This window comes from Peromyscus californicus, unplaced genomic scaffold (assembly GCF_007827085.1).
Source record: "Peromyscus californicus insignis strain IS unplaced genomic scaffold, ASM782708v3 Scaffold_3__1_contigs__length_106647218, whole genome shotgun sequence".
Lineage (NCBI taxonomy): Eukaryota > Metazoa > Chordata > Mammalia > Rodentia > Cricetidae > Peromyscus > Peromyscus californicus.
In genome coordinates this window covers 20,970,163-20,986,215 of record NW_026294551.1, presented here as the reverse complement: position 1 = coordinate 20,986,215, position 16,053 = coordinate 20,970,163, and the positions used below count along the sequence as shown (strand labels likewise).

Here is a 16,053-nt window from a genome sequence, read left to right as displayed (position 1 = left end):
ATGTACCACTACTGCCCAGCAATTTTATTCACCTGTTTATTGTATTTTTGAGACAGGGTTTCTCTGTGTATCCCTGGCTATCCTAGAATTCATTCTGTAGACCAGGCTGGTCTCTGCCTCCCAAGTGGTAGGAAGGGTGTTTTGTTTGTTTGTTTGTTTGTTTAAGATAGAGCCTCATGTAGCCCAGGGTGGCCTCAAAACTCTCCAGATGTAGCCACCGACCTCCAAACTGATTCTCTTTTTTTCCGCCTCACAACTGCTGCAATTGCATGCACATCATCGCCCGCCAGGTTTATGTGGTGCTGACAATCCAATCAGGACATTCGCACACTAGACAAGCATGCTGCCGATTTAGCTACATTCCCAGCCCCCAGGCGAATTCTTTTTTCTCTCCCCCACCCCTAGGGTCTTGCTTGACCTGAACCTCTCTATGGAGCTAAGGCTGACCTCAGACTCACCATCCTCCTGTCTCAAGCACATGCCATCATGCCTGTCTAAGTGAATTCCTTTTCTTAATCCTTGAACTGAGCCCCTGAGCTTGACAATATCTCTCTGAGGTTGGAGTAGGACATGGGCCTCCAGGGAGAGACTCATTGTGCTCAGGCCATCAGCACGCTGGGGGCCATCTGTCGGCTGTGTGGTGCCTCCTGCTAATACTCAGGGATCCTGGTGAGTGCTAACCACGGGACTAGGAAACCCTCCACTGTCCAACCTTCACCTGACTGCTGCCTCAGCTCAGGGCTGCCCTCCCATCCCCGCCGACCCTCAAGGAAGCCTTGACCTCCTGACACCTTGCCCCAGACTTCACCAAAACCCTCCTGGGTCAGGGCTCACCTGGAATTAAAGGCACTGCTCTCCATGGTGGTAGGGGAGTGGTGGCTTCCTGCTGCAGGACAGGGCGGGTTCTGTGCGGGGACCTCTGGGGTTCCTTCTTGATCCTGGTGGTGGGGCTATGGAAAGCTACTGTGGGGTAGGATAGAGCAAAGCCAGAGTGTCACCTCGAGGCCGCCAGGGCCTGTGACACCCCAGCTTTCTGAGGACAGGCTAGGTTACTGGTGCAGTACCCTCCCTTCGGGCTCTCGTTCTCCTGAACACCGAAGTTGGACGCTTTCGGAACGTTCTGGTTACTCCTGTTATGACTAGTTTTACACATTAGGCTAACGTCTGGTATTAACCAAGGGAACCATCTAAGAGTTAACACGCACAACCCCCAGCCAAGAAAACCACCTTCATAAAAGCGAGCATATTAGACCCAGGGCCTTTGGCTTTCTGAGTGCCCTGGGAAAATTCCAAGTGAGAAACATGTTTTCTTATTTGGGGCTATAAAGATGCTTTGGTTTTCTGAGGGAGACTGGCGATTAGCACACTTGCATGTCAGCTGAGTAACACACACATGCTCCTAATTATCTGTGAGGAGCATTAGCCTTTTCTGGGCGGCTTGCTGGGTTCTCAAAGTCCAGCTACCACTGTGGCTGAGCCCTGGTGTGAGTGATGTCCTGGCCTCCTGCAGTCCCATCAGATGCCCTGGAATCCACAGTTCTGATGTCTGGCAGTTTTCCATTCTTGTGCCTGTTTTATTTCAATGGATGATGACAAGCCGAGAGCAAGGACCTAATATGCAAATACCTTTTCTCATATTTTCTTTTTCTTTTTTGTTTTTTCAAGACAGGGTTTCTCTGTGTAGCCCTGGCTGTCCTCAAGTTCACAGAGATCTGCTTGCCTCTGCCTCCCAGGTACTAGGATTAAAAGTCCCACACCAGGCATTCTTTTTCACTTGAGGCAAGGCCTCACTGCGTATCCAGATTGGTCTCAAGCTCACTATCCTCCAGATTACAGGTGTGGGCCACCATACCTGGCCAGGCATTGTTTCTCAACAGGACACTTGTGACTTGGGGTCAGATTTGGGAGGATGTCTTGAACAGTGTAGGACATCTCTGCAGTACCACTGACCACCCCATTTTTACCCAACCCCAAACTCTCCAAAGACATTGACAATCTTTCCTGGGGCAACATCACCAGTGCTAAAGAGGATAACAGAACAATGGATCTGGGTCCTGCTGAGCTGTCTCAAGTCCCTGGCTTTGGCTGGAGAGAGAAAGCATCTATCTGTTCCAAGTCACAGGGCTACAGCTCCAGGGGGGAACCAAGGTCTTCATTTCCAGTCACTGCGTTTGTCTTGGAGTCCATATTCCAGGATGAGGAGCCCTGACTTTCACCCTGTCTTTAGGTGAGCGCAAACTACTCTCCTCTGGGTGACTCTCTGCCCCCATGACTCACTTCCTGTCTTTCTCTGATCCCCACCCCCCATCCCTGTACCCAGCATTCACTACTCACAGTTTTCTGAATGGAAATCAGGAACGAACTGTTCATCACTGTCTGGTACCTGAGCTGCAGAGAGAGGCTAGAGTGAGTCTGGGGTGTGACTGTGCAAAGTGGCAGCCCCAGGAAGGCACCATTGTTGCCACCCTGAAGATTAGCTCCAGCCTTGAAGCAACCAAGAGCTCTCCTTAGACCAAGGGTCACTCCACCCTAGGTCCTGCCCCCTCCAGCCCCTGCTGCATGAAGGCTCCAGGGAGGACTCTCAGAACTTGTCTGAGAAGACTCCAGTCTTTGCCTAGATGTTTTGTCCCTGGTCCCTCCATTTTTCTGAAGTGCGAATGGACCTGCCCTTCAAAGTTTACAAGGCTTTGTCAGGGCTCACAGCAGAGTGCTATCATCGGAGTGAGCAGGAATTATAAACTGTGGGATTCTGTGGACCTGGAATCTGATGAGGAAATCCTGAATTTGAGAAGGGCCCAGAAGTCTTCACTTCAAATAATTTCCCAGGTGCTTTGGAGACACAGGAGAGCTCTGGAGCCTAGGAAAGGGGGTTGGGGGGGGGGGGGAACAGCTGCAGAGATGTGAAAAGAAGGTAAAAATAGGACAGGAGGAAGCTGGAGACACCATCTCATCATTGATGTGTAGCCAAGGGAAAGGCCGGCTTTCCAAACCTGGAGGTCTAGGGAGCATTCTCCAGGGGCCAGCCTCTCTGTACCACAGGGTACCTCAGTGGACTCCATCTTTTGTTTACTTTTGCCTCTCTATCAAGGGGGGGAAAGAATTACAGCAGAAAGAAGAACAGACACAAGAAGGACTTCCTGACTGTTTAGGATAATAGTGGGTCTGAAGCAGGACAATGGAACTCGTGACCCAGGAGACTGGACTGTCACTCCCTGGAGACTGCTCGCAGACTGGACAATGTCGAAATTGCAAGATAAAAGACTCAGACTTCAGAGTGACTGGTGAGGCGTGTAAGATGAGGGGTAGGGAACACTCTACACCCAATCCCATGTGAACACACAGGCTCAGATCTTGGCCACAGGACCCTGTGTTTCCCCATTCACCAACTCCAGGTTCTGCAGCCCGCCCAGCTGGCAGGGTGATCTTTGTACAACAGAAACCAAATCGCTTTGAGCTCTCTCTTAAAATGTGAGATCTGAACTCCTGCCCTTGGCCTCCTCTCATCCCTCTGGCCTGCCTCTCCTTGCTGCTGAGAGGCCCTAGCACCTTGGTCTCCTTCAGCCCTCAGTCCTGCTGAGCTGGGTCTTTCCCCCCAGATCCTCTGCTCTGTGCAGGATCTCACTATGTAGCCCAGGCTGACCTGAAACTCAGCATCTTCCTGACTCTGCCTGGAATGCTGGGGTTGCAGATGGGCCCCCTGCCAGGCTTATTAGAGGCCTTCTCTGACCACTCAAAGCAAAACTGTCCCTTTTGGCTTTCTGTCTCAGCTGGCTTTCTCCCTGCCCCCCATCTTATTAACGTATATTCACATGTTAGTGTTCATCTCTTCACCAGGAAGTTAAGCTGTGTGGACAAGGGCCTTTCCTTCTTCAGATGACTACCTAGCACTCAGACCAGATACTGAATAATCATTATTTATGAATAAGCATCCAATGAGACTCATCCTCAGGCTGGGAGGAGCTAGCACCACAGACTCCAAAGGCAGGGTGATCCTAAGCCAAGCAATCCTCCCCTTACCCTGCAGCTACTCCTCTCCACATACCAGCTACCACCAGTGTTGGCACACCACCGGAAAAGCTCATCTTACAAGGATGCTCAAGCTGTGATCAAATGCTTGCTTCAAATGTCAGAGGGACTAAGTGATTACAGATATAGGTTTATAGTTGATTTTTACTTATTTACTTATTGCAATGGTAGGGATTGAATCAAGGTCCTTATGAACCCCCAGCCTTTGTTTTTTTTCTTTTCTTTTTTTCCTCTGTGTAGCTTTGCGCCTTTCCTGGGACTCACTTGGTAGCCCAGGCTGGCCTTGAACTCACAGAGATCCGCCTGGCTCTGCCTCCCGAGTGCTGGGATTAAAGGCGTGCGCCACCACCGCCCAGCCTTTGTTTTCTTTTTGAGACAAGATCTTACTAGATACTCCAGGCTGGCCCTAAATTCTAAATTCACCATCCTCCTGCCTCAGCTTCCTAAGGGTTGTAATTACAGGCCTATGCAAGACCATGTCTGGCTTAGATGATTAGTTTTTAGATAGAGAGACTGGCGTGAGGGAGTTCAAGAACCAGAAGTCTCCAGTAGTTAAGAACTTAGATCAGTGCACTACAATTCTAAAGTGGCCAAATACATCAATGGGATGCTAAATCCCTCAGCAAAAGTATACATAAATCCCCAGCTTTTTGGAAGCCCAACTACACCCCACAGAGGCTGTCCCCTGGTCAGCCTGACTGAAGAATCACCCGGGGTTGTTATCCCCACCGGTTCCCAGGTTCCTGGTCCTCAAATCTAGGAAGTCATTCTATAAGACAGAGGTGGGCCAGGCATCCAGATTTGCAATAAATGGCCCTGGTGGCTGGCTCATTTGGAAAGCATAGTCAAAGGGAAGGACGCATTTCTTCCTGCCCAGTCTTCTGGCTCATTCAAAGGTGACAGACACCCTGAGGTGGCAGAAACTAACAGGCTGAGTGATACTTCCCTCCCTGCTACTTAGGCAAGGAGGGTCCCGAGGGCAAGGAAGGGGTGCAGAACTTGGCAGGGGGTAACTGACGTACTCTGGAGCCCCTCCTGGGGCCTCATTAACTACCCGTTTCCAGTGAGGTAATGGGCTGGGGGCATCTGCTGACGCCACTGGGCTAGAGAGCCCTGTGGGTCATCTGACCTTTCCTCCTGCCTCAAGCTTGAAAGCTTATCCAGAACCCCCAGAAGAGAGCTCTCTTCAGCACACGGACTGAACCCCCAAAGATGACGCTATCTTCTTCCCAGAATGGGGAGTGAGCCCTACTCCCTGCTCAGCTCTCCCAATACCGGCCCTCTCCCACAGAGGTACCGTGGGGCCCTCAGTCACCCAGAGACTATCAACGAGGGTAGAAACAGGAACAGAAACAGAGCCTTGCGTTCCTGGAGAGCAGAAGAAATTTTAATTACCATGTTTGGTATTGAACATGCACCATTTGTTTGTTGACTCGGCTCTGTTTTGGCTGCTAAGCCAGTGTGCCAGAGTCTGTCCCCAGCGCACTGGCACTAAAAAGAGACTATCTAGCTGGGGACATGGCAGATGATTAAGGGAGGTGTGTGTGTACTCGTGCGTGCATGCGTGTGTGTGTGTGTGTGTGTGTGTGTGTGTGTGTATGTGTGTGTGTGTGCATGTACCCAGTGTAACTCACGAGCACACACACACACACACACACACACACACACACACACACACACACGCAGAATATTCAAGGACTGTCCCTTCAACAGGAAGCCGGGGGACCCCAAAGATGGGCTCCAGAAGAAATGGGGAATTCAACCAGCTAAGCAGCAGAGGCTATCCCGAGCCAGCTACCATGTATCCCACAAAGGGACGTCATCCTCTGGGCGTGGGGGCAGTCTCAGTCCCACATAAGAGTGAATGGTAGCATTCTCCAGAGCTTTGCTGTATTGTGTCACCGTTGGCCGGGGGCTCTCACCCGCACCCTGCCCCCACCCTGGCAGCCTCTACTTTGGAAGGAACCAGTTCTCTATCTGTGGAGGGGACATTCCTCTCCAGGAACCTTATGGAAGGCGAGGAAAAAGAAAGATGGAGGAAGCACTGAACTAGGAAAGACTAGGGAGAGAACGAAGGACTAACCTCTTCCCTCCCCAACAGACTGACACCCCCCCCCCCCAGACACCAGGGTGCATGCACACACTTTCACCCGAATTCCTTGTACTTCACTCTGAGAAAATATATGGGTGAAAGCACCCTCCATGCTTTCTCTCCACACCAGGGGTCTCGTTTGGTCTCTGTAGATAAGGAGGTCAAGGGGCCCAGGAGAGGGTCACCCTTGAAGGCGTGTTTGGCTGCGGTAATTGTGAGAGGATGAGCCAGATCCATCCCTTAAAATTCTGATAGAAGCAATAAACCATTCTCATGCCAGGAAAATCCGTATTATCACCATATATGATGCAACACCAACAATTTTACATGCAGAATAGCAACATCAGGGACCCCAGATCTATCCATAAGTCTTCTAGAAATTCACAGCCCCCCTCCCCAACTTCATACAAAGGGCATACAGAGCTCAGGTAGTGTTCCCAACTACCAAAGAGACCAGAGTCATTGTCCCTAATGGTTCTTGAAGGCTCCTGACAGTTCCACAAAGAGACCCTCCACCAGATCCACACATCTTTTACATAACCACCAAATCTTGGCGCAGTCTGTCTGAGCCTGGGTTTCTCAGTGGCAGCCTGATCCTTTCCCCAACATCTCAACAGATCACAGGCACCCAGAAACCAGGTGACCCTCCTCGGCTCAGTTCATCCTTCTACGCAGAAAAATCCCGACCCCGAAGATGTGTATGCATACTGCCTCAGAAGAGCCTTACCAACAGTCACCCCAAAAGCCCAGCCAGCAGCTGATATTCCAGAAGCCACGTCCAATTCTCTCTATGCCCGCTTAGGTCCAGCCTGGTCACCACCACCTCCAAATCTTCACTGCCCCACCCACACTATAAGAATTCACTGTTTCTCTCCAAACTGAGGCTTGAGGAAGAAACCAAGCTGAGAGAGGGGAGGCTGGGCTCTGGGCCCCATTCCTCGTGATGTCCCCCACTACTGGCAAGTTTCCAAAGGAGCTCATCCCTCCCTGTCACCCCTTTGGACTGTGAGGGGGCCACTGACCTGGTGTGAAGAGGCAGGAAAGGAGATTGGGGTGATGTTGGGATGGTGCAGGGGGACAGGACCCCGGCAGCTGCATCTGTCTCCGCAGAGAGAGTGAGGAGCAAGTGGCCTCAGCATCCCCCCCTCAGGCCTGGCCATCCATCGCCAGCTGGGAACCTGAGCTGCTCCCTCAGGAGGAAGGAGAAGGAACCAAGGAGATCCCAGCCCCCCCTTGCATTCCCCACCCCCACCTCCCCACCCACTGGATTTAAATGTACAGGGACTCCCAAGGCAGCAGTATGTAACACACACATGCACGCGTGCGCACATGCAAGCTTGCACACGCACTTGCTGTCATACTAACACACACAGACAGACACATGGACTGTCACCAGACCCACCACCAAGGGGAGGGGCTCCCATGGTTGGATGAAGAGAGCATTTTCCATCCCTTGTCACCCAAATAGATCAAGTACTGACAAAATGCCACCCTGAGCTAATTCACAGCCTGGGAGCTGACCACCATGGGGACCCTCAGCTGATGGGAAGGAACGGGAACACAGAGAACCAGACCAAAATCAGAAATCAGGTGGTAAAAAAGGAGGTCTTTAAGAGATCATGGGAACTCTGAGTTCTTCAGCTCAAGAACATGGAGAGGAAGCTGAGGAAGATACTCAATACCAGAACCCACCCACTCCCCATTCCATATTTTTTTGGAAGATGAACTCCATACTAAACAATCAACCTTCAATAATAATAATAAAAATAATGTGGGGTGTGTGTGTGTGTGTGTGTGTGTGTGTGTGTGAGAGAGAGAGAGAGAGAGAGAGAGAGAGAGAGAGAGAGAGAGAGGTGGCCAAGACAGACCTCATCTCATCCCACAGATCTGCTTAGTGATCTTTCTTCTCATCCAAGCCACTCCTATAGAGAATCCTGAGAGAGGTGGATTTGGGGCTTTTAAATTCCAAAAGAAAGGTACCCAGAGTGGAGGAATGGGGAAGCCCACAGGAAGAGAAAAGACCTCAAGAAAGAGTTCACTTTCGGTTTCTTAGTTTTTAGAGTATGAATACAAAGGGGGTGTTAGCTAAGATGGGGGTGTTAACCCTTCCTGAATCTCAGGGACTGTAAGTCACCATGCCTCCTTCTTCTGGCAGCCCTGCCAGCACACCCTCAGGCTAAATAACCTCACCAAAACACACCAACTAGGATCCAACTAGGACACACTACCCCACCCAGCCCAGGCTGGGCCACTGACCCCATCCTGGCCAGCTCACAACCGACCCACCAGCATACAGGAAGGGGGGGTATTTGCCTGGGGGTGGAGGTATTCAGGAGGGATGGAGGGAGGACCAGTTGCCACTGGAATTATAATCAAGGCTATTTGGGGAGGCAGCCCTGAGTCTTCTCTGCCAAAGTGCCAAGAAAAGAATTATTGAAACTTTGGTCGTTTCTTTGGCTTGGGCAGTAAATTGGCCCTTGGAGTTAGGCAGAAGTGAAGGGAAGGGAGTAAAAACCAACGTTCGAGCAGCTCCAGAAGATAGGTAACAAATTCCTCCTATTTCTCCTGGTCCTCACTGCTCTCTTTAAACATCTCAACACCCCAACACTACACCTAGGCCTGGAGCCTCCTGCCAAACAAACTTTGCAAATGAAATTTTCAACTAGGAAAAAAAACGGGCCTGGGGCCAAGTTCCATTCAAATAAGCAAATACCCCACACAATAGTCTGATTCATCCCTAGGCCTAGTTATACAAGCCTGGCTCGGGGTGAGAAAATAAATATCGATATAAGTGTCCACACTGGGCACTGGAGAGAGTGAAGTGGTTAGGGACTGGGGGAGGGGAGCTGATGGGCTCCTTGAGACAGAGAAGACCCCCCAAGCCCCACTTCTAAATTCTAGGAAGACAACAAAACTACTCACCTTCAGCGAGCCACGTCTCTTGGAAGTGACTGAGATCCTGGAAGAGATCTGATGGGTGAATATTGGAATTGGTGATGAGGTGGAGAGGATATGGGGAGAGATCTGACTAGCCCGGGTTACAGCCTCCCCACTGGGCATAAGGGACGGAAAAGAATGATCAGAGTCCTCTAGGTGGTTTGACTTTTGGGGAAACGTGGGTTGGAGAGGTCCAGGATAGAGCTTTGGGATGTGTGTGGGTTGAGAAGAGGGGTCGTAGTTAAGTCTGGTTCTTTACCTTCGGAGTCGGAAGGCGGCAGGGAGCCCGGGTCCATGAGCTTCCCCTGCGGGACCATCAGCGCTTCGCCCAAGCTCCCATTTCCGGGAGATTTCTGCTGGAAGGAGGGGGGAGAATGCCCCCGAATCACCCTAAGGAGTCTAGCTTAGGGATGGGGGTGGGTTCCCCGGGTGGCTCAAGGGCTAGGCCGCCCTGGACCCCACTGAGACCCCCCGGGAGGTGGCTGTGGGGCGAGTAGGGGCGGGGTGCGGGGCGGGGGCGGGCGTGGAGGCCGGCGAGGCGCTCACGCTGCAGAAGGTGTAGGGCACTCGCTGGTCCAAGTATCCGCCTTTCATCCTCCGCTCCATCCGGCCGCTCCCTCCGGCCACACGGCCGGGCCCCCGCGCGGAGGCAGAGACCTGGGAGGGGGGAGGCAGTTCGTACACGGTCCCGGGAGCGCTGCGGGGGGGAGGGGGCGATCGCGAGGCAGCGGGTCGGACAGTGAAACTTCTCCGACTCGCTGGGACCTGCGCGGCCGAGCGCCGCCACCGCCACTCCCCTCCCGCCAAAGGAGGTCCCACCTGCTCCCGCGAGCTGGGGTCGGCGTGTCTGTTTTCTGCAGCCCTGCTCAGCCCGAGCTGGGTTACATAAGACGTGTGTGTGCGCGCGTGTGAGTGTGTGTGTGTGTGGTGTGTGTGTGTGCGCGCGCGCGCAAGGCGCACACCATTCGCACGCCCATAACTCAGGCGCCCCCTCCAGCCCCGAATCCCGACGCCTCCCACCCCCGCCCCGGAATGTGCGGAAGCGGGCGCCGACTAGAGAGCGTGGTGTGTGGGAGATCAAGCGGGGAATCACAGACACTCTCCCTTCCTTCCCCTTGCGCAGCTTCACCTGAGGCCCGCGCGTCTGTGCAGGAGCCGCGGGGGGATGCTCAGCATGCCCGGGGGATGATACAACTAAGGTGGAGGGGCTAGGCCAGAGCGAGGCGGCCTGAGCCCCGGGTCCCCAGAGCCTCGGCTTGTTTTCCGGGCGCAGCAGACAGTTGTGAGCCCTGGGGAGCAGCTGATTGGTGCATTTCCTTTGCCTCAGCCTGCGTTCTCGCTCCCCCCCACCCCACCCCACCCCCTCAACCCCCCTGGTTCCCTTTGTTTCATTGACTTTTGTGAATGAAACCCCAGGGCCGGGCACGCCCGCCAATCCGCAGACTCGCCTAGCCTGGCTTGAGGGCGGAGTTTCCCATCCACGGAGGCCAATCAGAATGTAGGGGCTGTCTCTCGGCTTCATTCACTTCTTGGACTTCCATTCATAAAAAAATAAACTCCTTTCGGCCTCAGTTCATTCATAAAGAATTGAGAAAAAAAGAGGGAAGCTGAGGACCGGGCAGCTTCTCTACCGGTTCCGGCGTGGGCTTTAGGGTCTGAGGAGCCCTGAGCTCCGCCCGCTGGCATTAGCACACGCCTCGGTGCTTCTGTGCGTACGTGGGAGTGTGAACACGTCGGTGTGCCCCTGGGGGGAGGGGGAGGCAAACGAACTTGGGTGCCCAAAGGAACCATAGCAACTAGCATTTATGAAGCGCTCTGCCTCCACGTGCTCATTTCCTTCCCATAACCTGGTGCCGCGGAGCTATTGTTTCCATTTTATTTTACGAGTGAAAATGGAAGAGAGCTAAGAAAGGGATGGTGTCCCTCACCTGAGGTAACTCAGCTAGTCGATACTGCTGGGCATTAGCGTGTCAAACCCGGCACGGTCTTCTGTGCAGCCCGATGAGACCATGAGCTTAAGTGAATTAAGCTATGTGAAAACAATAGACGCACAGTTGGTGCTCAGCAAATGTAAAATGGCATGCATATAGTTTTCTCAAGGGCCTGTGACCTGCTTTATCATTCATTCATGGCTGTGAAAACAGAGGCTCAAGGACAGGTAATTGTCCCTCTCTCTGCCATCTTACTTTGTATCTGAAGGCAACGGTCCCATAAAAGGAAGTACTCCCAAGTGACCAGAGGGAAGGATGGGTTTCAATTTTGCTCCATAAGTTAATCATGGTGTTTGTAATTTCACTCCTTGCTTCATTCAGTAAATATCTGCTCTGTTATACCCTGTACTATGTGGCAAGCAAGCAGCCGTGAGAAAGGCTACCTACCTTGGGTTCTGGGTTGCTCTAGTTGCCACCACAAGGACCCACAGGTCCATGGGGCTGCTTTCAAAATCCATCTATCTAATCAAACACCCCCTCCTTTACAGGTGAGGCGGTGGAGGGTCTGAGAAGGAAATGGTACCTGCAATCTCTTCCAGCCTGTAGGAGTCAGAGCTGGGACAAGAACATTAACTCCCTGGCACCTGAATAAGGCTCCTTCTACAGCATCAACTCCCCCCTCTTATCTGCCAAACTCTTCTTTTTTTTTTTTTTTAAACTTCAGGTGACTTTTTTAAAAGTTTTATTTTTATTTTATGTGCATTGGTGTTTTTGCCATGGGTGTCGGGTCCCCTGGAACTGGAATCACAGACAGCCTTGAGCTGCCATGTGGGTGCTAGGAATTGAACCCGGGTCCTCTGGAAGAACAGCCAGTGCTCCTAACCACTGAGCCATCCCTCTAGCCTGCCAAACTCTTCTTTAAAGCTCAAACCTGCTGCCCCTCTCCTCCAGGAAGCCTTCCTTCCACGAGAGCTTGGGTCAGTCCACATTTCTGTTCATTCTGTTTCCTGTTACAGAAATCCCTATGTATATACAGGGAGTTCTGCAGGGCCCAGAGGAGGAGCTATTTGTAAGACCCCCCTGGAGCATCGCTCATTTTCAAAAGCACAAAATGCCTGTCAGGTAAATAGCTACAATAAAAAGCAAAGTAATGGAGTTTTGCAGGCACCCTGCCCAAGGAAGGAGAGGCAAGCCTGAGCAGATCCCAGCGTGGGGTGGGGTGTGAGTTCCTAGGCCAGAAGTGGGGGAGGAAGGCAGGCAGTTAGTTCTAGGAAGAGAGCTCTGATGTGGTCTCCATGAAGGATCAGTTGGGTCCCCGAGTGAGCACTGGGTGCTCCAGTTGGGGCCTGTCCAGGGCTGCCTGTCTGGTTCTGAGTTCCTTCATTTCTCTGGAGGGCCCCAGCTCTTTCCTCACCCTCCCCAGGCAGAGACCAAAGGAGCCTACCTCCCTGTCTCTTGCTCAGCCTGCAGACCCGGTGAGAGGACACACTGTAACTGCAACTGCCACACTTGCCTCGGCCTCTGACCGAACACTCAGGTTAAGATCAGTGACATTTCCAAAGGGAGCACTGGAGCCTCGGCCTCTGACCGAACACTCAGGTTAAGATCAGTGACATTTCCAAAGGGAGCACTGGAGCCTCTTCTCCAACGGGGGGTGGGGGGTGGGGGGGCTCGAGGTAGTTGAGGAAGAAGAGAGAGAGGCTGGAGGTGTGGACTGGGACTCACAATGTGGGTTAAGAGACACTGAGGGAGCCAGCCCCTTGTGTGCATGTGTCAGTTCCTGCCACCTGCCACCCTCACCTCGTTTTATAAGAGGTGACAATGGAGGCCTTCCAAATGCACACTAACCCCAAGGGCCCTCACTCACAGATTGGGGAGACTCCAAAGAGACTCACTTTATGGAAGCACATGAGGCCATTTGGAGGACCCTGCCAAGCCTGACCTACACCATGGTCACTCAAATGCAGGATGCTCAAAGCTCCACTACTCAAATGCAGGATGCTCACAGCTCCTTTATGAGCCAACATGCTTCCTGACTCCTCCAATATACCTCCATGAGAGGTCGTGCAGGTAAACACCCTCTTCCTCCAGTAGATTGGGAGGCTAGACTCTAACCTGTTTCCTAGGAGTTTAAATAATAAATTGTTGGTGAAATTATTAAGGCCACTCCACATAGTTAAAAGGGAGGTTTATTTAGTGGCGTAACTTAAAATGAAGGGATAGGTAGGTTGCAGGGTCTAGGAAAGGTGTGGCGCAGTCCGGTGGTGTTCTCTGGAGAACTCTGCTCGGTCTACCTCCAGCGTCCAGGGTCCAGGAACCAAGAAGAGAGGGTGCATCTGGATCTCGGGTCTTTAGGGTCCTCTCTTGGCCCCGCCTTGTAGGCGTGACAGTTACCGAAGCCTCAATGGGGGTTGAAACTTCTAGATCAAGGTTGGGATGGCTACCCACTACAATAAATTGTAAATTTGGACTTTAGAGATGTAAATTTTCATACAAAGGCAGCCCATAGTTTGCTGCAGGAGCTGTGCGACCCGTAGTACAGGCATGGGAAGGAAGAAAGCTGTTCACGGTGCCTGAGTGCAGCAGCATGCTGGCTTTGAAGCCATCGAAGGGGTGGACTCTCCCCACATAGCTTTTATTTATTTACTTTTTACCTTTATTTATGTGTATGTGTAGGTATGTGTGGGTGCCTACAGAGGCCAGAGGCATCGGATCTCCTGAAGCTGTAGGTAACAGGCAGTTGTGAGCCATCTGGTGTGGGTGCTGAGAACAGAACTCAGGTCCTCTGGAAGAGCAGCAAGTGCTCTAAACTGATGAGCACTCTCTCCAGCCCATGTTTGATTGTGGCTTTCTCTCTGCCCCCCCCTCCGTCTCTCTCCTCACCCCTCCCTCCCTCCCTCCCTCCCTCCCTCCCTCCCTCCCTCCCTCCTTTCTTTCTTTCTTCCTTTCTTCCTTTCTTCCTTTCCTCCCTTCTCCTTTTTGAGACGGGGTCTCATATAACTCATTCTGATGCAGAACTCCCTATGTAGCTAGGATGGCCTGAAAATGTTGATCCTCCGGCCTCTACCTACATTTTGAAACAGGGTCAGATTCTAGGTCTCCCAGGCTGGCCTTAAATTTGTGATCCTCTGCCTTGTCTTCCTGGAGTGCTGGAATTACAGGTGGGCAACAGTACACCTGCCCACATAGGCTTTGGAGAAAGAATGGCAGAGTTTGGATTTGGTCCTCAGTGTTGTGTTAGCTGGGGACATCCCGTGGGTAACCCGTCCAGACCGGCTGTTTGCAGGGACAGACATGTCTTTAGGCTTGGCTTCTGCAGAACCTTGAAAAGCAGAGTTTCAGGCACTTAAAGGGAGAACTCAGAGGATAATGCAAGGAGACACCTATATGTGGCCCAGGGATGAGACAGATAGGATCCCTTTGGTGTCTCTCAGGCTGGAGCGTTTTCCAGGTAGAATGATCCAGAGAGCAGAATCTGAACACGCGCACACACATACACACACACACACACACACACACACACACACACACACACACGAGTAAATAAAAAAAGGTGAGCAACATTTTAATTTTTCTCCCTTTTCCTTTCTGTGTATATTGTGGTGTGTGTGTGTGTGTGTGTGTGTGTGTGTGCGCGTGTTCAGATATGTGTAGGTATGACACATGTACGGGTGCCTGTGCATATGTATGTCTGCAGCTGTGGAGGTCTCAAGTTGAGGCAGGTGTCTTCCTTGATCACTCTCCATCTCATTTGCTGAAGCAGGGTCTCTGGATGAACTTGGAACTTGCCAACTTGGCTAGTGTAGCCAGCCAGCTTGCCCAGGGGATTCCCTCTCGTTACTTCCTTCACTGGGATTATACACAGGTAGCCATGCCCACCTGGCACGTACATGAGTACTGTGGATCTGAACTCTGGTCCTCATGCTTGGGCAGAATGCTCTTTACTCACTGAGACATTCATAAAACCCCACGTTTTAATGTCTTAAAATTGTTAATTGCATCTATCTATCTATCTATCTATCTATCTATCTATCTATCTATCTATCTATCTATCTATCATCCATCCATCTGGAGGCATATGCTTGCTGCAGAATGTGGAGGACAGAAAACCATTCCCAGGCCCTCTTTCATTCCACCATGTGGATGGGGATCAAACTTGGGGGTCAGGCTGGGCCAGCAAGTGCCTCAACCTGATGCACAATCTCACCGGCCGGTTTTAACATTTTTAAACAAAGCAGACTATGCGGTGCCCTGCTTTTCTTTGAAACACTGTGTCGAGAGGAAAGCCTGATCCGGGAGGCCCGAGACAGTGGTGGCCAGAGGAAAGCAGTTTCTATTTTTAGAAGGTGCTGGTGACTCCAGCTTTCCACATTCGCTGCCTGCAGCCGCTCAGGACTCTCTTGAACATGCAGAGCTCTTTTTATTTTTGGCTCTGTCCTGTCCCTCCCGTCCATTTAGATTTCTACCTCTCTGTTTCCAGTTCAGCCGTTCACAGATGAGCCCTCCCAGAAAACTGTAGGACAGAAGGTTTTTGTTTGTTTTCAATTCTTTTCCCTTTTGGTGGGAGAGAGAGAGGCAAACGGACAAATGTTAGCAATCTGAAGGATCTGAATGGAATTGGAGCCAGGTGGCCAGAGTGCAGGATGATCCCCTTTTTAATTAAGTGTGGACTTGAATTATGAGGGGCCGTGGCTCCTGCCGGGCGGGGCTCTGCTGAGGGAAGGCAGTTTCTCTCTTCACAGATTAAGCACCGTTTATTCCACTTAGTCTCTCCTCAGTTCCCTGAGAGTGTCTATATTTGTTCTTGTCAGAAATAATGGACAACTCTATGCTCAGCCAGCTAAGGCAGGGCTAGGGAACGCCAGGGCTGCCAAAACCTGGGGACCATTCCTAGAAATTATTTTTGGAGGGAATAGTGGTGTGTGTGTGTGTGTGTGTGTGTGTGTGTGTGTGTGTGTGTGTGTATTCTTTTTTTTTTAATTAATTAAAAAATATTTGAGCCGGGCAGTGGTGGCACATGCCTTTACTCCTGGCACTTGGGAGGCAGAGCCAGCCAGGCGGATCTCT

At 51.7% G+C, this 16,053-nt stretch overlaps 1 protein-coding gene across 1 annotated transcript; it reads right to left on the bottom strand.

The window, feature by feature from the left end:
- Positions 1-823: 823 nt before the first annotated feature.
- Positions 824-10,347, bottom strand: LOC128121597 (ETS translocation variant 4-like). The gene is made up of 6 exons (XM_052756394.1): positions 10,185-10,347; positions 9,602-9,712; positions 9,315-9,411; positions 9,041-9,088; positions 2,335-2,388; positions 824-963 (listed from the first exon to the last, which is right to left on the bottom strand). Exons 2-6 carry the CDS (start codon positions 9,659-9,661, stop codon positions 824-826), a joined length of 399 nt encoding a protein of 132 aa, XP_052612354.1. The 5' UTR covers positions 9,662-9,712; positions 10,185-10,347.
- Positions 10,348-16,053: the final 5,706 nt, after the last annotated feature.